The sequence below is a fragment of the Astyanax mexicanus genome, chromosome 18 (genome assembly GCF_023375975.1).
Source record: "Astyanax mexicanus isolate ESR-SI-001 chromosome 18, AstMex3_surface, whole genome shotgun sequence".
Classification (NCBI taxonomy): Eukaryota; Metazoa; Chordata; class Actinopteri; order Characiformes; family Acestrorhamphidae; genus Astyanax; species Astyanax mexicanus.
The window spans coordinates 4211018-4232422 of NC_064425.1; the positions used below are offsets into that span (position 1 = coordinate 4211018).

The window sequence follows — 21405 nt, forward strand, 5'->3', positions numbered from 1 at the left end:
ACCAGGATGTACATACACAAAGCATGTAGGCATTTCACACAGTGGAAATCATGGGGCCCTATAGATAATATTTACAACCCTGGAAAAGGAAACACCAGAATAGATCCGAACCTACAGGCTGCACGTGACTCACGGATCCTGTAGGATCGTATGTCTGTGTTGTATGGAAGGCGAGAACAGGCATGCATGGCGAGACTCTACAGCAGGGATTAGATAGATGGACAGAATGGAGTCTGATGAACAGCAGATGTTACGAGACGACAGCGAGATGACACAAATGGACACGAATAAATGAACACTGCATTCCATCCACTGCTTTTTTCCCTGGTCTGAGCGTGGTGTGAGAGAATGGAGCTCTGTGTTCCAGACGTGCACAGAAAAACAGCAGCAAAGCCGAGGCAGAGACTTTCAACAGATCCTGACATTCTGCAAGACCATCAGAAATGAAAGAACGAGAGAATAAAAGACGAAACCCCAGCAAGCTTCTTACAATGAGGCTACGTTTGAGCCGTTCATCCTGCTAACTACTTCCCAGGAGAGCCGGGAGCGACGTGTAGCGTTCAATGCTCTGTATCATGCAAGTCATTTATTGCCTCTAATTAAACTAATTCTTCAATACTCCTGATGCAACGGCTCCGGATCCTGTGAGAACTTCGATCTGCTGTTTGGAAGGTCGATGGAACGAACAGGCAGAGACATGCGAGTCTCGACACATAAAACAAAGCATGCATCATACATGACATACAAGGTGAAAAGGGCTTAAAACTAGATAAAAAAATGGCTTTTAAAATAGCAATCCTGGACACTTAACGTTTATTGTACATCCTGTACATTCACACTCCTGGATAATACTACACTACTCACACTTAACTTAAACACAATACTTCCACAGGTTGATATTCAGTATTGTTATATTCAGTATCTGCTGATACCTGCTATCTCTTTATTTATTATTCTTAATTTATTCTGCATTACTGCACTACATCAGTTTTTTGTATTTATATATTCATGCATATATTCTTCATTCAGCATTGCTTATTTTAAATTATCTTATAAGGTATATTTAATATTTTGAACCTCAGTTAGAATCTTCTGTAACACTTCAAAATAAGACTACCTTTATAAAGGGTTTATAAATGTTTACAATTAGTTTATTAATGGTTACTAATTAAGTTGTAAATGCCTTAAAAAAAACATTAATAATCAGTTATAACATTATAGATGGCTGTGGGTTCACTATTTGGCAAACAACAGGTCATTGTTGCACTTTCTATGTATGTGTTATAACTGATTATTAATGATTTTTAAGGCATTTACAACCTAACCTGGCTTCTGGCACAATCTATTTCCATATTGGGTGTGTCCTCCAGTTTCTGACACTCACCATCTATCTATCTATCTATCTATCTATCTATCTATCTATCTATCTATCTATCTATCTATCTATCTATCTATCTATCTATCTATCTAAATCTGTGATACAGAAACAATGGTGCACTGAAGAGCTGGTAACACACACACAGAGAACAACATGTCTGGCTGATGGGGCTCCCTGGCTGCACATATGGTGGTGGTACAGTATTTATGTGTATGAGTTTAGCAGGGGGTAGAGGAGGAGGAGGAGGAGGAGGAGGAGGGGGAGCTTCTCAATAATGAACATAAGATCTGCATTAATTGCATGAACACACGGCACTTTCAGGGCATCACGAGGATCCACACACACACACACACACACACACACACATTTACAGACACAGAAACAAAGAAAATGTCTAAATAATATCTAAATAATAAATAATATTTATCAAGCAATATTTTTTCAGAGGAGTGCATTCAAATGTGACTTATGGCTGCACAACACTGCATATTGCTATTAAACACATTGCAGTTAGGACTAATTAAGGATTACTGTATTTTTGTATGATAAGGCGCACTTAAAATACTTTAGTTTTCCCAAAAAATCATCAGTGCGACATCAATTTATTTCTCCAGCACTATTAGCATTAGCCTCTATTTTTTCTTTTTTTTATTATATATATATATATATATATATATATATATATATATATATATATATATATATATATATATATATATATATTTTTTTTTTTTTAAAGGGGGAGCTTGCTGACTTTATTTTGCTAAATAAAGAAGCCTAAAGAGAAACACCACAAAAGAACTGGACCTGGCTGAAGTGTAATAATTCTGTAATGAGAGAACTAAGAACATTTCTTACCCTTATTTTCTTTTTTCTTTTCTTTTTTTATGTGTGGTTTTATACAATACTGCTCCAATTTATTCTGTCATTTTGAAAATGTAATAAAGGTATAGTTTAAAAAAATGCAGATATTCAGATACTGTGTATTCAGGTTGGACAGTAAGACACACCATAAAATCTATTGACTGATATTGATTTTTTTTAGCGACCTTTACAACGTTTAGCCCCTCCATCTGTATAATTTAATCCCACCACCGGCCATATACCTTTTTTTCTGACAGAAACAATTACTTTAACCCATTACGCTCCCTGACTTTATTATACTCTTGGGATTACTAATCAGTAAATATGTGCAAAGCAAAGTAAACTGGCTGAGTTGTTCAATGGTTTGCATGTATAGACTGTAAGATGGGTGGTAGAAAGGCTTGTTTGCAAGTTTTATTGTACATTTTACATCAAATTTATATTTAAAAGAGAGGGAGAAGAAAATAATGCATGCTATTTTAAATGTACATGCATATCATCAATAACAGATAGATTAATAGAAGCTCTGATACACAGATTAATAAATGTTATAATTTTTGGTGTAAAGTAAGTGTAGGGTGCTGATCGTGGGTGTTAATAATAACAGAAATAGATTGTGAGCTCATCATTTTTATTCTAATTAATGTTGTTAATTTTCCATCTTTTAAATGTATATTGTTTTGATCATGTTTGAATCATGTTTTATTCTTGCTTTATTTCTGTTTTTTTGTTTATATTTTATTCTTGCTTTATTTTTATATTTTTTTATTTTAACTTTTTGCATGTTTTTTCATTGTATTTTCAAATTTGTAAAGCACTTTGAATGACCATTATGTATGAAAGGTGCTATATAAATAAACTTGCCATGCCTTATCAAAAAGCACTAATATTAATACCATTGAAATTGAATGTATTTTAGCCAACTGGCACAGACGTAATATCATTAGATTGACCAATGACTGTATGTATGTAACTAAGCATGGACAGCACAGCATCTCCTACAAGTGAAGCTTGTATCCTATGTTTTAGTGACAAATTTCCCAATCTTATCTTTTTTATCTTTTTTTAATCATTTTTACTGTCCCTCCAAAAATCTGTATTTAAACATTTTTTTTGCTATATTGTAAGAAATTGGCATTGCAGTCCAGATTAAGATTACTGACAGCATTGGGTGAAACCAGATCATTTGCATTATATGGAGTTGGTAGTGTAGCTAATATATTATATATATATTATGTATATTATATACTACTATTATATATATGGTAGCTAGAGTTGTAGTTGTGCTGTCAGGCGGCTAGCTTTTTAATCTTATTATTCAGGATGAGTATAATATGATTAACTCGCAGATTTAGTCTGTCCTAATTATTTGTTAAAAATGTAAATAGTTTCAGAATTAAAATACAAGGTTTTACTAATGTTTTAAAAATAATTATTGAACACTTTCAGTAAATCCTATACTTATAACTATATATATATATTTAACTGAAATCGCTGATACGAACAACCAATTATAAATCATTTATAAAGGAAATTCATGAAAATTATCAGGGGTGCTCAAACCTTTTTAAAACACTGTAAATGTTTTTTCAATTTTTTTCAATTATGTGAATCAAAAGCAAAAATAGCCACATAAAACATCTGCAACAGGTTAAGATCGTCAATAAAATGCTATCATTTACATACTGCATCCTTCTGCAGTGTCAGTACTGTGTAAAAAAAAAGGCCAATGGCAGGATAACGATTCACCTGTATGATGTATTGTGCAGCTCTAATGTAAATAATACAATCAATCAATCAGCCTGGGTGGGAAATACCTTCATGCATAATATAACAGTGCAGTGTGTGTGTGTGTGTGTGTGTGTGTGCTGCTTTAGAGGCTGCTGGAAAGATTCCCACAGCAGCTCAGTCACAGATGCCCGGAGTGAAGAGCAAACTGGATCAATATCTTCATTTCATCAGACAGGCCACAATGAGGAAATGCTGTTTGTTGGCTCTCTGGGCTACAGCTCTGGAGAACAGGCGGGATCTCAGAGTCGGGTCAGCGGTGCGAGTGGACAGGCCACTCTACGCTGGCGTTACCAGAGGATAAGGATCTAAACGCGCATTGTTTCCAGTGAAAACACTCAAACAAGGGCTTCTCTATAAAACCCAGCCGCTTACGAGAGAAGACAGCTGTTTTACACAAGAAAAAAAAAAGAGATAGAATGTGTTCTGGAACTACAGCTCCATCCTTGAGCTGCTGAAATATCGTTTAATCATTAAAATGCATTGACCCGTATACTGCCTACAGGTGTAGGTGATACAAAACCCTTATTCTCTGCAGTAAAATAAGGTATTATATTATTTATTACAGGACACCTGGAGAAGCTGCCTGTTTTCTCTCTACTTCACTTTATATAATAATTTCAGATCAGTAACAGGAATCAACCCAAATTCTGCAGGTTTAAAAATAGACATAAAAACTAGAGGTTTGGAAAACAAGAACTGTTTGATTTGTATTCAGGATTTGTATTGAGTTCAAAATGAACTTCAGAAAAGGGCTAATTCAGGGTTCTGCAAATACTATAAAAGTTAAAATTTAAGGCTTTTTAAGACCTCAATACATATTATTTAAACACAAAGATGTAGTCATAATTTATTTAGTTCTCTGCCCGATAATGTTAGCTAACTCACAGCTAAAATTAGTATATTAGCTAACTCGCCGCTAATGTTACCTAGCTCTCTGCTTACCTTAGTTCTATCCCCGGTAACGTTAGCTAGCTTGCTTTAGGTAAAGTTAGTATGTCAGTTAGCTCACCGTTAACCGTTATAATGTTAGCTAGCTCCCCATTAAGGTTAGTACGTTAGCTAGCTCACCGCTAAAATTAGTATGTTAGTTAGCTTGCCGCAAAAATTACTATGTTAGCTAACTCGCCGCTAAAGTTGGTTTGTTAGCTAGCTCGCTGTTAAAGTTATTATGTTAGTTAGCTCACCATTAAAGTTAGTATGTTAGCTAGCTCACTGCTAAAGTTGGTTTGTTAGCTAGCTCGCTGTTAAAGTTATTATGTTAGTTAGCTCACTGCTAAAGTTAGTATGTTAGCTAGCTCACTGCTAAAGTTAGTATGTTAGCTAGCTCGCCATTAAGGTTAGTATGTTAGCTAGCTTGCTGTTAAAGTCAGTAATGTTAGCTAACTCGCCGCTAAAGTTGGTTTTTTAGCTAGCTCGCTGTTAAAGTTATTATGTTAGTTAGCTCACTGCTAAAGTTAGTATGTTAGCTAGCTCACTGCTAAAGTTAGTATGTTAGCTAGCTCGCCATTAAGGTTGGTATGTTAGCTAGCTTGCTGTTAAAGTCAGTAATGTTAGCTAGCTCACCGCTAAAATTAGTATGTTAGTTAGCTTGCCACTAATGTTAGCTAGCTCTCCATTAACCTTAGTTCTCTCCTCAGTAATGTTAGCTAGCTCGCTGCTAAAATTAGTATGTTAGCTTGTTAATCATATTATTCAGGATCAGTGTAATATGATTAACTCGCAGATTTAGTCTGTCTCAATTATTTGTTAAAAATGTAAATAGTTTCAGAATTAAAATACAAGGTTTTACTAATGTTTTAAAAATAATTATTGAACACTTTTTGTAAATCCTATACTTATAACTTCATTTCACTTCCCAAATATCACTGTGTTCATCTGTTTTAATATATATTTATCTGAAATTGCTGATACAAACAACCAATTATAAATAATTTATAAATGAAATTCATGAAAATTATCAGGAGTGCTCAAACCTTTTCGAAAAACTGTAAATGTTAATTTTTTCAATTATGTGAATCGAATAATAATTGCTGCTAAAGTTAGTAGGCTAGCTAGCTCGCCACTAAAATTAGTATGTTAGCTAGCTTGCCACTAATGTTAGCTAGCTCTCCATTAACCTTAGTTCTCTCCTCAGTAATGTTAGCTAGCTCGCTGCTAAAATTAGTATGTTAGCTAGCTCGCTGCTAAAGTTAGTATGTTAGCTAGCTCGCTGCTAAAATTAGTATGTTAGCTAGCTCGCTGCTAAAGTTAGTATGTTAGCTAGCTCGCTGCTAAAGTTAGTATGTTAGCTAACTCGCTGCTAATGTTAGCTAGCTCTCTGTTAATCTTAGTTCTCTCCCCACTAATGTTAGCTAGCTCACAGCTAAAGTTAGTATGTTAGCAAGCTTGCCGCTAAAGTTAGCTCAAGATTTAGAGGTGTAATGTTAGGCAGACAATTGACAAAATTTTAGGGGGTTAAGCATGTCTCACTCTCAACTTACTAAGCTATTTCTCCTCCTCTGGTTTAATAGTGTTTTCATTTTTAATGCACTGCTCCTTACCTCACCGAGCTAATCTGTTTTACAGGTGAGTCATGGAAGAGTTGACTCAGAGGAGATAGCAAGGCAGGAGATAGGAGAAATAAAAAAAAGCCCAGGAGAAAGTGTCTGATGGACCGACTCTCGTTCGTAGGCTCTGTCTCGCGACGAAAGCATTGCAAGCTTCTTAAACTCACTCTCAAACCTTTATTGCCCCACATTGCTTGGAGCCTCCTTCCTTTAGATCCCTCTCATTTGTCTGGCACCTCCGGTTAAGTGGGCCAGAGGTGAAGAAATACGGCTGTTTATTGTAAACACCTTGTTTATTGGACCAAAAGTGTAACAAATAGGGCTGACACGATATGAGCTAATGGTCGCCTGGAGGGAGAGAAGAGGAAGAGCAGGAAACGCAGACATCTGACGCTTCGGATCTGCTTTAATGCAGAAGTGTACACAGGCAGAACGCAGCTTTCAAAAGAGCTGACTGAACAGGCAAACACATGCCATGCATCATGCAGAGCTTCCAACACAGCTGCCACGGTACACATTACTGTTCATAACGGCACTGCAAACGAGTGCAGTGCAGCGCAAAGGTACTAACATCCTGCTGCATGGAAGAGTGGAAGAGCCTACAGTCAGGGTTCATACACTATTTAATATCGGTGCAACTAAAACTACAGCTCTGGAAAAAATTAAAATACCACTTCAGTTTCTGAATCAGTTTCTCTAATTTTGCTACTTATAGTTTTATGCTTCAGTAAAATGAATGTTGTTGTTTTATTCTATAAACTACGGACAACATTTCTCCCAAATTCCAAAAAAAATATTGTAATTTAGAGCAATATTTGCCGAAAAAAATGAGAAATGGCTGAAATAACAAAAAAAGATGCAGAGCTTTCAGACCTCAAGTAATGCAAAGAAAACAAATTCATATTCATAAAGTTTTAAGAGTTCAGAAATCAATATTTGGTGGAATAACACTGTCTTTTTTAATCAGTTTTCATGCATCTTGTCATTAGCTCTGCACAATATAGTAAAAAAATTACATTGCAAATGTTCTTTTTTCAACGATATATATCGTGATATTAAACCTTCTCAGGTCCGGACTGATCAAGACCTGAGTCAGCGCAGAGCTCTCAAAACCCGAGGAAAACTGCAAAACAACAGTAATCACCCTTTAATCAGGAATTTAAATGGCTTTTTAAAAGGTAAATAAGAGCGTTTGTTTCAGCTGTAACTGGAAATATCTGCACTGCAAAACTGTGCTGGACTGAGGTGCACAGCTTTCAGCACGTGCTGAAGTTTACAAGCACGTGCCCAACCATGTAGATGGGGGCCATGCGTGCGGTTACCTCGTGTTTACTCCCTTTACCCCCTCCCCCTCACGCTTCTCAGGCAGCAGCAGCCTGTCACTCACACAGACACAGAGACAGCGCTGTGTATCTACTTCTTGTGTCAAGAATCAAAACACAGCAATTTAATTGCCTTAAGATTAATTGCCTAAAGTGACATTGCACGTCCTGCGATGATGAATGATGCTTGAACGATATATTGTGCAGCCCAACTTGGCATGTTCTCCTCCACCAGTCTTACACACTGCTTTTGGATAACTTTATGCTGCTTTACTCCTGGTGCAGAAATTCAAGCAGTTCAGTTTGGTTTGATGGTTTGTGATCATCCATCTTCCTCTTGATTATATTCCAGAGGTTTTCAATTTGGTAAAATCTCATTAACGAAACTCATCATTTTGAAGTGATCTCTTATTGTTTTCCAGAGCTGTATAATCAAAATTGATTACAATAGGCCTAAGATTAATCTGATAAAATCTTCAATAGTAAAATGTGTGTCAGATTCTGAGAGCTCCAAGGGCTAAATTATTGAATTAGATGAAAATAGATTTTCTTAGTTGATACACAAAATTTGTAGACCAAATTTACACGACTTTTAAACATTTTGTGGGTATTTTTATTTTTCCAAAACTAATCCAAGCCTGGAAATTGCTGGAAATGTTCAAGTTCCATGACTTTTCCAGTTTTTTCATGACTGTGTGAACCCTGTGCACTTTCCACTACATCTAAAAAAGTAAAATAAAACCTGATGACGAGCTCTTCACTGAGCGAGCAGGCCCACTTCAGCAACCCGTGTAGGTGTCATGCATAGTGCTGACGGTGAGCCGAGCCAAAGAGATCACAGATCACAGATGTGTGACACATTTAGTAAAAAAAAAAAAAAATCAAAAACAATTAGCAGCGATGTGGACGGCTAATTTGCTTTGGAGCAGGAAGGCTCTTATCATATCCTTTTAGTATATATACACTGATAAAGCATAACATATGACCACTACACACCTATTTCTACACATTCATTTTGTTTTTAGCTTCACTGAGCAAATAGAATACTTTCTGTGTTATATAATTACAGACTGTATAACAGACTGTAGTCCTTCTGCTGCTCTGCATACTTGATTATTATCATTTTCCTTTCACCCAGTTCTCAGCACTATCGTATCGTATGCAATAATATCACCAACATTTTTGAATATTGTGAACGATATAATATCCTGAAATATGGTGCCACATCACCCACCCCTAATTATCACATCAGGGTTCTATGTTTTTCTGTTTTTATCAAAATAAAAATTCACACTGTTCTCATTTCCCATTATATATCTATAGAGACAGATTATATCTGTCCAGTATCATTTATTTTACTTTAATCCTGGATACAGGAAGATATTTGGAGTGCAATATTATTATTATTAGTATCATGATATTCTAGATCATTGACCTCTGTTACATATATGATAAAATTCTTGTATTTTTTAAAATCTCAGTTAAGGGTGTGTCATATCATATTGTATGCAATAATAAAATTAAATTTTCATTTTGTTGCAGTAGTGTATTCTTGAAATATATATTTTTTTAATTCAGTGTTTTTTCAGTGAGTACTGTTATCTCAAAAATAGCATGAAATATTGTGATATATTTTTTAGTGTGTGTTGGGCTGGTAAGAGTGGATCAGACACAGCAGTGCTGCTGGAGTTTTTAAACACTTCAAATGAGTTTCCGCCTCTAAACCTAAAACCTGGAGCAGCTAAGTAGGAGTGTCTAATAGAAAGAGCTTAAAAGCTGCTCTATGGTGGTCTGTGTCCTGCGACCTGATCACTGAAGAACAGGATGAAAGGAACCAATTTTAACCAATACATTTCTTTTATTTTTTTTCATAACTTTTCCATGTCTTTGTTTTCTAAAACATTAGTGCAGATATGGACAATAAACTAATATAAAATCAACTAAAACTACAGCTCTGGAAAAAAATTAAGCGACCACTTCAGTTTCTGAATCTAAATCGGTTTCTGACTTTAAATAATGCAAAAATGTTTTAAGAGTTTGAAATCAATATTTGGTGCAATAACCCTGGTTGGATTTGAATCACAGTTTTTTCATGCATCTTGGCATCATGTTCTCCTCCTCCACCAGTCTTACACACTGCTTTTGGATAACTTTATGCTGCTTTACTCCTGGTGCAAGAATTCAAGCAGTTCAGTTTGGTGGTTTGATGGTTTGTGATCATCCATCTTCCTCTTGATTATATTCCAGAGGTTTTTAATGTGGTCTCTTTTATTTTCCAGAGCTGTATTTGTTAGCTCAAAATAGTTTTTCTCCTCAATAAATGGAAACACAACAGGCCTGGATTTAGTTTTTTTCCATAGTTTTTCATGACCGTATGATCCCTAGTGTTTAAGGAGCTAATCATAATGTTATGTTTGGTCAGTGTATTATTACTGCTCAACCCAGCCGTGACCAGTTCAGCAGCAAATCTAGAACAACTCTAATGTGAATCTATTGAGAGCTACTAGAGTTAGTACAGTAGTAATACAGCTAGTTTAATGTAATAAATCACACAGTACAGCTTCTGTAAAGGAGAACTGCTGCTAATTGTTATTTATCCGTTTGCCCTCCACAGACATGAACTGCTCTGGTGCAGATGGGCTGATGAAAATGGGACACAAACGAGACACAAATTCCACTCTGTGCCTAAACGACGGCCTACGGTCACAACCACATGGTTGCATGAGGATGACAATGGGGATGGGGGGATGGAACATCATGAGGAAGAGGCCTTAAAACGAAAGCAGCCTGAAAAAACAAAAGCATGAAACAAGGCAGGTCATGCTCCTATAGAGACCCTACGATGATGGCAGCACAACAAGACTCCAAGCGGCACGTTACTCATTCACTTCAAGCTCATTTTGTTTTCCGGTTGCAGCAGTCAAGCTCCATCATCATTATATATACTTTAATTTTAATTTTTTTCCATGTTGGAGACTGCTGCAACGACACAAGGCCGTCTGAGCATCATGCAGGCCTTTTCTTTTTTCGTTCTTTTCTTTAGAATTTTAATTCAATAATCTCTGATAAGATCGTAGCTTTTGGATGGAGGGAGAAATTGATTTTTAGCAGCAGGCAGTAAATTAGCAGGCGCCTTTACTGTCTGATAGTCATCAGGGTTCTGGGGGCCAAATCTGGGATTAACAACACAAATCGGGCGACTTTTTTTTTTTGGGTCGTTTTTTCTAGACGTTCGATTTACTATACCTGCCACACTGATCTCATACCTGATAAATCCTCTTTAGATGCTCCTGCAGACAGAAACAAATCGTATGCATGAAACAGCCAGAGGCAGCTCCTCCCTCACTACTGCTACATGCTTCTGCTTCTCTGTTTTCAGTTTTTTTAGACAATTAAAGCATCACAACTGAAATACACGCTTTAAAAAAAACTATGCTAGCTCTGGGTCCCGTAGAAAATTCAACAAAGAGACAAAAAAAGAACTAAAAAGAAATAGCCCCTCTGAAGACACGTGGCTCTTTGGCGTACCTGTTCCCCCTCGGTGAACGTGCGTGTGCCGTAGCTCCACGTGATCGTGGGCGTGGGATCTCCCGTGGCTTCGCACGTCAACGTCATCTGCTCCTCCATCTCTGTGGCGGTCTGGTTCTCCAAAAATGTGATTCTGGGTTTGACTGAAAGTGAAAAAGTTAAAGGCAAAGTTAGAGTTACTTTAGAGGGTACTTTCATACCTACTGTACTTTTCGCACTTTAAAAAATCCTTAAAATCATTTAATTTATCCAAAAATCATCAGTGTGCCTTATAATCTGAAGCAATTTATGTATGAAATGTATTAAGGAGCAGAAAAGCCACTCTGCTGGAGTACAGCAATATAAAGATGATTTTTCAGTGAAGTTTCTCCAGCACTAAGGCTGGAGCAGTATTAGCATTAGCTGCTAAGTGCAGCATTAGCTCTTTCACAAATCAGATATGAGTATATTGGACTGTAATCATGTTTTTACCATGTTAAAAGAAGATTTGTGAAATGAACCGCTAGCTGATAACGCTACGGGACGACTCAGGGTTCCTCAGTGTTCCTTTACTAGCGGAAAGCACTGATGATAACTGTGGTAAAATACAGGAAATCTAATCTTACTGTAAATAAACTTAAGCCCTCTACTCACCCAAATAAACAGTGTTTAGGAAAGAAATCTGTGTAGATTAACATCCAGCGCTTGTTTGACTTTGAAATATAAAATGAGACCCTGCATCCTCATATGGGAACATTACATTTCTGCGTCTCTGTACCATAAAAACGTTAATCCTTTCGCCTCATATAGAGACTCTTCTCACGGTCACATGAAAACATTACAATAATTTGACTGAAAACAAGATGCCGGGAATCCCAGTCAAAGGTTTTTACAACCAGTCCAGACAGAAACATAGGCCAGGTATAAAAGTTGTCCAGGCACAGATTGGATTGCCTAATGTAATTACGCCCTTAGAGAAAAAAAATACACCAAGCTTCATGGTGCTTTTATTTTTGCAAGTTATTGCAAACCTCTTAAGTTTTAAGAAATTTCTCACCAAAGACTCGGAGGCTGACTTCTTCTTCAGCCTTGCCGGCTTTGTTGGAGGCGATGCAGGTGTAATCTCCCTCATCCAACTTCTTCACGTCCATTATAGTCATCTCCGAGCCGTCCTCATTGAAGCTGTACTTATCCCCGCTCTCCAGCAGAACGTCGTTCCTGAGAGAACTATCAAACACAACGAGCCTTAGACACAAAAGCCGGGGAGAGAACACAAAACTGCTAACTAAAAGAAGCTTCTGAGATTCGTGCGCTTTTGTTCGAGCTTTTCATACAACGGTTTTATTAAAAATGAAGACGAGGAAATTTTTTCTTTTTTTCTTTCAGTGACTGTACCACTCGAGAGGAAAGCGACAGCGAGACGTCCATCCTCCACAACCAAGCAAAAAAGCTTCATTTTCTCAATTTTCTTCTCGACCCGCCCCATAAACTGGCTGTTTTCGGGCTGTTTAAATAACTAACTGGTGTCACATTTTTTTAAATAGTTTAATTTCATACTTATAATGTTATAATAGCTTTACATTTTTATTACAGTTAAATTTTATTTTGTTTTCTCCTTTTTTACTCCAATTCAGCTAGTTTTAATTCGTTTTTAGAGTGGGTTTGCTAGTTTTTATTTGTTTTTACATATCATGTCAGAGACCTCTACATATTTCACTCATTTTCACCAAAATTTTAAACTATAAGAGACAGAGAGAGAGATTTTTTTCTTTCAGTGACTGTACCACTCAAGAGGAAAGCGACAGCGAGACGTCCATCCTCCACAACCAAGCAAAAAAGCTTCATTTTCTCAATTTTCTTCTCGACTCGCCCCATAAACTGGCTGTTTTCGGGCTGTTCAAATAACTAACTGGTGCCACATTTTTTTAAACAGTTTAATTTGTTACTTGTTATACAATGTAATTGTTACAATGTTATAATAGCTTTACATTTTTATTATAGTTTAATTTTATTTTGTTTTCTCTTTTTTTACTCCAATTCAGCTAGTTTTAATTCGTTTTTAGAGTGGGTTTGCTAGTTTTTATTTGTTTTTAAACATCACATCAGAGAACTCTACAGATTTTCACCAAATTTAAACTAAATTATGAACTATGAGAGAGAGAGGCTGTACCACTCGAGAGGAAAGCAACATCGAGACGTCCATCCTCCACAAACAAGCAAAAAAGCTCCATTTTCTCAATTTTCTTCTTGTTTTTCCTTTTTTCCTTTTATTTGAGATCCTTCAAAATCCATCACTTTCTTGATGATTGCAGTTCACCCTTCATCAAAGGTCAAATAACTAATAAATACACCACATAACCCTGTCAAATGATTGTGGCCAGTGATCTCCCAGCAGGCACGCACCCCTCCTCCTCCTCCTCCTCCTCCTCCTCCCTCGTTTCTTCTCCTTTTTTACAGAGGCCGCAGGATCAGTGCTGCTTCCCCAGGGAGACCCATCTCCTCCACTCTCCTCAGAGAGAGCACAGAGAGATCCGGCGCTCCCACAGCGCCACAGAGAGAACCACACGCTTTACAACTACTAATGGGCTGCTCTTCTGCTCGCCCTTCTGCCGTGTCGTCCGTAAATGTCCTTTATTTTATTCAGAGGGGTCCTCCGCCCGGCTTTGATCTCTTAATCCAAAAAAATGTGCGGGCCGTGGTGAGAAGTGAGAAGTGCTCAGTGCTCGTGTGCTTGTGAATAGTTCTCTTTCATCAGGAGGATCGCTGGGAGTAAGAGGCAGTAGTTAGTGCTGGATGATTTTCACCATTAATTCAATTCATTTGAATTCGAATTACAGTTTTAATGCAATTTTTGAATGGGAGAGCTGAAAGTTACAAGTTAAAGAAGAACTCTGGTGTAAAACGGACTTTTGTTGTAGTAAAACATGATGATAAAAAGTTCTTATCTTTGATGAATAGCACACCTCCGTTCTCCCACAGCGTTCTGAGATCCAGAAATTTTAACAGTTTGTCCAAACACCCTTCAGACTGGGTGATACCGGGCACAGCTGGCGCCAGGAGTAATGGCGGCACTCGGAGCTGAAGCTAGTAGAGTTATAGGATGTAAACAGTGTTTGTTTAATAAGCTTCTTGTGCACTTCTTAAGTTATTAATGCCTCGTTTTAAATGTCAGGGCTCTCTGAATTCTAGCAAGGAGGTGTGGAGCTACTTTGAGCTGCTGGATAACAGTGTAAAAAGTGATTTATCAGGGTAAATTACACCCTGTATCACCCAGTCTGAAGGGTGTTTGTTGGACAAACTGTTAAAATGTCTGGATCTCTGAACGCTGTGGGAGAACTTTAATAAAGTTATGTTTGAGTTAATTAAATCCTGTGTCTGTGCTTTTTGATTGCAGGGTCGTCACAATCCAGACATTTTACCTTTATAATCTAAAATATCTGAAAACGCTCCTCATTTCTGAAGTGTTTATCCGTCTTACCCTGGTTACGACGCCTCTCACAGACTAACCCACGCATATTTTCTAAACATTCCTCTCAGTCCGATGACTGAACTCGTACTGAAAACAGCATACATGTATCTAGAAATAAATCTTACTGCTTCTTAAAATCTACAGTGTAATCGCTCTTCGGTGAGGATATATGATTAATAGTGGAAAACAATAATAATTTCTCCTTTCTCAATTTTCATTCACAAACCCGCGTTCTGAAGTCTAATCCAGTGTTCGTCAGCGTGTGACACGAGGTCAGCGAGTGATATAAACACACTGTGGGCTTGTAAACAATGTATTGAATCATTGATTCACTCATTAAGTGGACTAAAATAAATTAAACAGATATCTTTTTTTTTTTTTTACCGGTAAATCTAGGTTTGAACCATTTCTTTGTCATCTGTAGTTTGAATTTTAGTAGGGGGGAAATAATCAATTGCAATCGAAAATGAGATTTTTAAAGAAAAGAATCGAGAAAAATCGGTCAGGACCATGCTGAGGTCCTGTAGACGGACTGTAGTATTAGTAAGTATCAGTGGAAATCCTTCTAATTTTAGGGATGATGTAATATTAGAGAGACCTTTGATCTGAGGACACGTTTGATCTGAGCTTCCGCAGGAACCTCGAGTCCAGAGGGCTTAATCTCCGAACCCTCAACCCAGTTTCCAGTCCTGGATTTTTAAGTAATCAGTGGTTAAATATGACACTCTGGGATTAAAGCGTTACATTGACAGTTCAATTAACTATGAAATTACAACATTCCAGACCAGAAACTGGAGCAAATTCTGTCTCTGCCCAAAACTACAGATTTTTCGGAAGGATGTGTATGATAGAGGTGGGCAATATTATATCGTATACAATATATCGTGACACAGAAATATCATGATATTAAAAATCCATATCGTGATAATAGGGCTGTTCTGTCTTAAAAGTAGTCTATTATTTACTGTGAAGCTTTAGGTGTGTTTATTGTATAATTGTTTTATTTTGCAGTTTATATGCATGCACTAAATATTCTGCAATATTTTTTGCTGCATTATATTATTTTATGCTATATTATTTATTTTGCCACATTATGATTATGCTGTTATACTATCATACTATATTCCTAAAATTAATTCATAATTTTTCTGTTTTCCTATATCGCCAAGTATATCGTTATCGCAAAATTACCCTGAAATATCGTGATATTATTTTAGAGCCATATCGCCCACCCCTAGTGTATGATGATCTTAAAGAAGTGTTCCAGCAGGATTTTCCATACCATCCTACACTGGCATTACTGGGAGTTATTCCCAATAGTGTGGTCAGAAGGTCCAAAACATAATTTACTTGAAATATTACTTACAGCAGTTTTAAAGTGTATTTCACTTAAATGGATGAACCTAACCCCAACATACAATCTATGGAACAAATAATATACAGCTCTGGAAAAAAATAAGAGACCACTAAAAAATGATGAGTTTCTTTGATTTTTACCAAATTGAAAACCTCTGGAATATAATCAAGAGGAAGATGGATGATCACAAGCCATCAAACCACCAAAATGAACTGCTTGAATTTTTGCACCAGGAGTAAAGCAGCATAAAGTTATCCAAAAGCAGTGTGTAAGACTGGTGGAGGAGAACCTAATGCCAGGATGCATGAAAACAGATTTAATGTGATTAAAAACCAGGGTTATTCCACCTAATATTGATTTAACTCATTTTTGATTCAACTCAAATGATTAAAATCACATGGGCTAGCTTGATTTACCGTTTCCATGTGACTGTAGGTTCTGGAAAGCCGTCTCCATCGCAGGCCAGCATGGCGGAGAGACCCAGGTCAGCCGTGGCGTTCACCTCAGCCTGACGGACTCTGACAGTCGGCAGAACTAAAAGGAAAGGAGACACAACGGTAGAGCTTTGGGGGCACTTAAAGGCTAAGAACCAGCTAATATAAAACTATCAAATACATAAATACAGCCTGAGCTAAGTTCCTAACTTGTGATTATCGATGGTTAGAAAAAAAAAACTATTTCCACAAATTCAAGAAAAACAGCTTAAAAGAGTTTTATTTGGCAACGCCTGCTGTCTTCGGAGTCTGTCACACACGTTATATGAGATGTAAACAGTGGAAAACAACCCAAGAATCTGAACTAAATTAACTGAAGCTGTGTTGTTTTTGGCTGCAGTAATTTAACCCTTGTGTGGCGTTCATATTTTTGTTACTCGTTTACTTTGTTACTTGTATTTAATTCAGCAAAATTAAGCAATTTTACATTAAAATGCTTTACACATGCTCGCTTCACCTAAACTGCAAGCAATATAAACAGCTTACATGGTTAATATTTGCCCTTTACCTTTCTTATGTTACATTTCTTTTAAAAAGTGCTTCTCTTTTTTTATTAGTTTTTTAATAAAATGTAAAAGAAAATGAATTAAACTCAAGATATGAGTAGAAAATTTGTTTAGTTTCAAATTTACAAATGAAGCAATGTTTATTAGCCCTTGGCCAAACATACTGTATGTAATATAAATGTGTGTGTGTGTGTGGGGGGGGGGGGGTGTACAGTGTGTGTTTATAGTTTGAGTTAGAAAAAATATTTTTTTTAGTATCATTTGATGAAAAATGAAAATGTGTCCCACAGACCCGAACACCACACAAGGGTTAATATACAGTGGGACACCCATGCACAAATGGGCAAAACATCCCAAAATATCCAAAAAATTTACCAAATTGGTCAGATTTTAAAGGGCACACTAAATTCAAGTTTATTTAGTCAAAATAAACAAACTAATGTAACTAATAGCGAATTGTCTCAGCTTTCGATTCAAGAGCCATAGAGAGACAGTGCTTTTCCTGGCGGGGGTGATGAATTCAGCACAACACCGGACTCGCACGACGAGTGGATCTTAAAACTGGCGCTTTTTAAACAATATGGGCATGTAAAATAAAAATTTACTAGAGGTGTTAAAGAGCATCCATAATCATGGAAGTAAACAGGGTAATTGCTATTACTTTGCATATTTTTGCTGCATTAATTAGCCTTGCTAGTTAGTTAATTAGTTAGTTATATAGCTAATTACACACCATGCTCAGGGAAAAAGTGAACTGGCAAAAAACGGTGACTTCTATTCTGAAACTAACTCAATTAGTTGGATTATGGAGATTTATAGAGCTGTTTTCTAAACTATATTAGCTAGCAGGTTTCTTGAATAGCTCACTGTGAAGTTTATAATCTTCGTTATTTACTTAATTAGCATTAGTTATATGTAATAGGTTTACGTTTTGTTTTTGTGCGTGTGGTTTAACTGTTTCGTTACTTTGCAGCTCTATCTAGAGACACTAGATATTATTATTATGATTATTATTATGATTATTATTATTATTATTATTATTCTGTACAATCTCCCCCACAATTACTGCAAATCTGTCTTCTTCGTCAATTTATAATAGCTTGAGAATCTGAAGAACCATCACTGGAAAATTCCCAGTCCAAGTTTACCATAACTAACAGTTAACACTGGTTTTCCACCAGTGACTTCAGTCTGCATCTCTCTGGAATTTTCATATTGACTCTGGTTTTTCTGTCAATTAATTAGATTGAACTGATTTTAAAGGAGAACTCTGGTGTAAAATGGACTTTTGTTGTAGTAAAACATGATAAAAAGTTCTTACCTTTGATGAATAAATACCACACCTCCGCTCTCCCACAGCGTTCAGAGATCCAGAAATTTTAATAGGATGTAATCAGTGGTTTTTAATAAGCTTCTTGTGCACTTTTTAAGTTATTAATGCCTTGTTTTAAATGTCAGGGCTCTCCAGATTCTACACTCTAAAAAACAGAGGTACGATATGAGTACTTTTTTGTACTCGAAGGTACACTCTTTATAATTGTACCCTCAAAGGTACAATATTGGTCTTTACGGGGTCAGATTTGTTCCCTCTGAAGTACAAAGTCATTTCTAACAGCAATAAGTACAAATTTGTACCATTTAACCAGTCAAAGAGTACATTCTGTATTCTGTATCACTGTACTAATAAACAATATATATTTTAATTGCACATTTTTTATTTGAAAGCCAGACAATTTTGTATCATCAAGTTTTTGAGCCATATTTAGTTGATGATAATGTTTATAATCTTTATGATCTTTACTGCCACAAAAACCATGGGTACAAAAAAGGACTTTCACTGAAAGGTACTTTTTTGTGCCTCAATACAAGGTACAGCCCCAGCGACAAGCTTTGTACTCTTTTAAGTACAAATCTGTACTTATATTTCTTAGAGTGTAGCAAGGAGGTGTGGAGCTACTTTGAGCTGGATAACGGTGTAAAAAGTGATTTATCAGGGTAAATTATGCCCCGTATCACCCAGTCTGAAGGGTGTTTTGACAAACTGTTCAAATTTCTGGATCCAGAAACTATTCTTGGGCTATTCATCAAAGGTAAGAACGTTTTATCATGTTTTACTACAACAGAAGTACATTTTACTCCAGAGTTCTCCTTTAAAGGAAATACAATTTTTATATTGTCATTTTAAATTCACGTTCACATTTTTAGAAGCTAAAATGAGGTGAAATCTTCATGGCGGTCCTTTAGGTGGTGCTTAGTCTTTAAAAATACATTCACAGAGGTTCAATGCTGATTATATATATATATATATATGATTTGATATAGATGCTCTGCTGTGTTTATTTCAGACACTCATTCCGATGATTTTGGTCTGTTTAGAGTGATTTTATCCAACAGTGACTCAGTGGAAATAATCAAAACAAGACTTTTTCAAAAGCAGCAAAACACCTTAAAATAAAGCCTTTATAAAACAGCTGCTTTCTGAAGAAGCATGAACATTTAGCACAGCGCAGCCTGGCAGGAAGGGAGAGTAGGGATATATTGTCTCAGCGGTTGAACTGTAACTTTCTGGGGAAAGAGATGAAGAGACGGATTGCTTGCTGCTCTGCTATAGCTTTCCGAAATGGAATCAAGTATTCTGAAACAGACTCTGCAAACAATTTTTTAGACCTAAAACCATAAATGGCATAAATTAGACTTTTTAATACATTGTCCATGTCTCTGGCCAATTTCTGCTGTAGATTTTTCTTAAGAACACCTAAGAAAGTACAGATAGCTCTGTGGGCAATCACTGTAATGAGTGTGTGGGATAAACAACAGCAGCATGGCTCTCATATGTGAGTGATAAGGAGCAATTTCATTTAAAATCACAAATGCTTTAAAGGTCTTCCACTAAAATTCACTATTTTTCTTGTTCTTTGTACAATAGAAATACAGTAGGTCTCTCTGAGTTGTTTATGATGCTGCACATGATGAAACTCTTCCTCAACCTCTTCCTCATTATCTGCAGTCGCTAGTAAAAGAAAATATTCAGAAAAAAGAGTCGATCGGGAAAAGCACCGTGTCTACATCAACCCGTGAATTTGTATTCATGGCCCCGCCCACCTTGGCTCGCGACCACCTATAGACAGAGCTGAAGCTGGGCTGCAGCAGAGCCAACACTGTCTCTTCAGCTAAAGAGCTTATAGCTCTGTTTACACCAGCTAGTTAGCGTTAGCTATCTTGTGTAAGTTACTGTAGGTTTAAATCGGATCTCCGATGGATTCTGTGTTTTACAGAGACATTAAATAAACACTATGGGAGCACAGTTTGACAAGGTAGCACAACTCGACAGAACACCGGTCAAAGCAGGCGCCGTACATGACGGATTTTATGATATAGAGCGTATATAGACTCTGGGGCTTAGATATGGTGAAATATCTCAAGCACTAAATCACCAAGTCTGAGGTAAGAGTTTAGTAGAAAGAGAAAATGTTATGAAAGCCGAGCGACGCTTTATCTGGCACTCAGCGCTGTATCTTTATAACTAAGGCTGTATCTCTAAAAACATTTTGTCCTTTGAGTTTTAGAGCTGTAAAATTGACTGTATAATGAAGGCAGGTAGGCGTTCTCTGCTGCAGTGCTATTAGCCAATCAGAGGCGATATCTTTGCATGTATGAATATTCATGAGCAAGAGCCGAAATCCTGTCTTTCTTCAGAGACCACTAATCCAGTGAACTAAAGCAGGGCTAAACAGAAACACTGGACTTTTTTTTTCTTTTTTTTTTTTTTTTACAAAAAATCAGCTCACACGGCATTCATTCATACTAGAGACCACAACTAGACATTTCAACATGAATAAAAAATGAATAAAACGATGGAATGAGATCTTTAAAATCTTAAAAAAGCTCTTACCGTTCACCACCACTCGGATTGGGCGAAAGTCGATCTCACCCCGGGTCATGACACGCCCCTCGCAGTTGTACACACCTTCATCTGTCTTTTTTATTCCTCTTATCTGCAGGTGGTTGTTGTTCAAAATCTTAAAGCGAACTGAAGACAAGACAAAGGATTTAAAGATTTAGAGATGAGCCAGAAGGTAAACCAGAAAATGGCTTACACATACTACAAATGCATGCCATCAAAAACGATCAACTGCTGTTTTCAATGGAAATAAAAATATAACAGTCTAAT

At 36.7% G+C, this 21405-nt stretch overlaps 1 protein-coding gene across 5 annotated transcripts in view; it reads right to left on the reverse strand.

The window, feature by feature from the left end:
• ncam1b (neural cell adhesion molecule 1b) overlaps positions 1 to 21405 on the reverse strand; it is a 201144-nt gene that overhangs the window by 79786 nt on the left and 99953 nt on the right. For 3 of the 5 annotated variants that reach the window (XM_049466818.1, XM_049466816.1, XM_049466815.1), the window contains exons 5-8: positions 21127 to 21264; positions 16651 to 16768; positions 12466 to 12635; positions 11430 to 11572 (exon numbers count right to left, since the gene is read on the reverse strand). In XM_049466818.1, the coding sequence (XP_049322775.1) occupies positions 11430 to 11572; positions 12466 to 12635; positions 16651 to 16768; positions 21127 to 21264 (569 nt within the window). Of the gene's footprint in view, positions 1 to 11167; positions 11192 to 11429; positions 11573 to 12465; positions 12636 to 16650; positions 16769 to 21126; positions 21265 to 21405 lie in introns of all 5 variants that reach the window. The other 2 variants (XM_049466817.1, XM_049466814.1) reach the window with 1 other exon arrangement.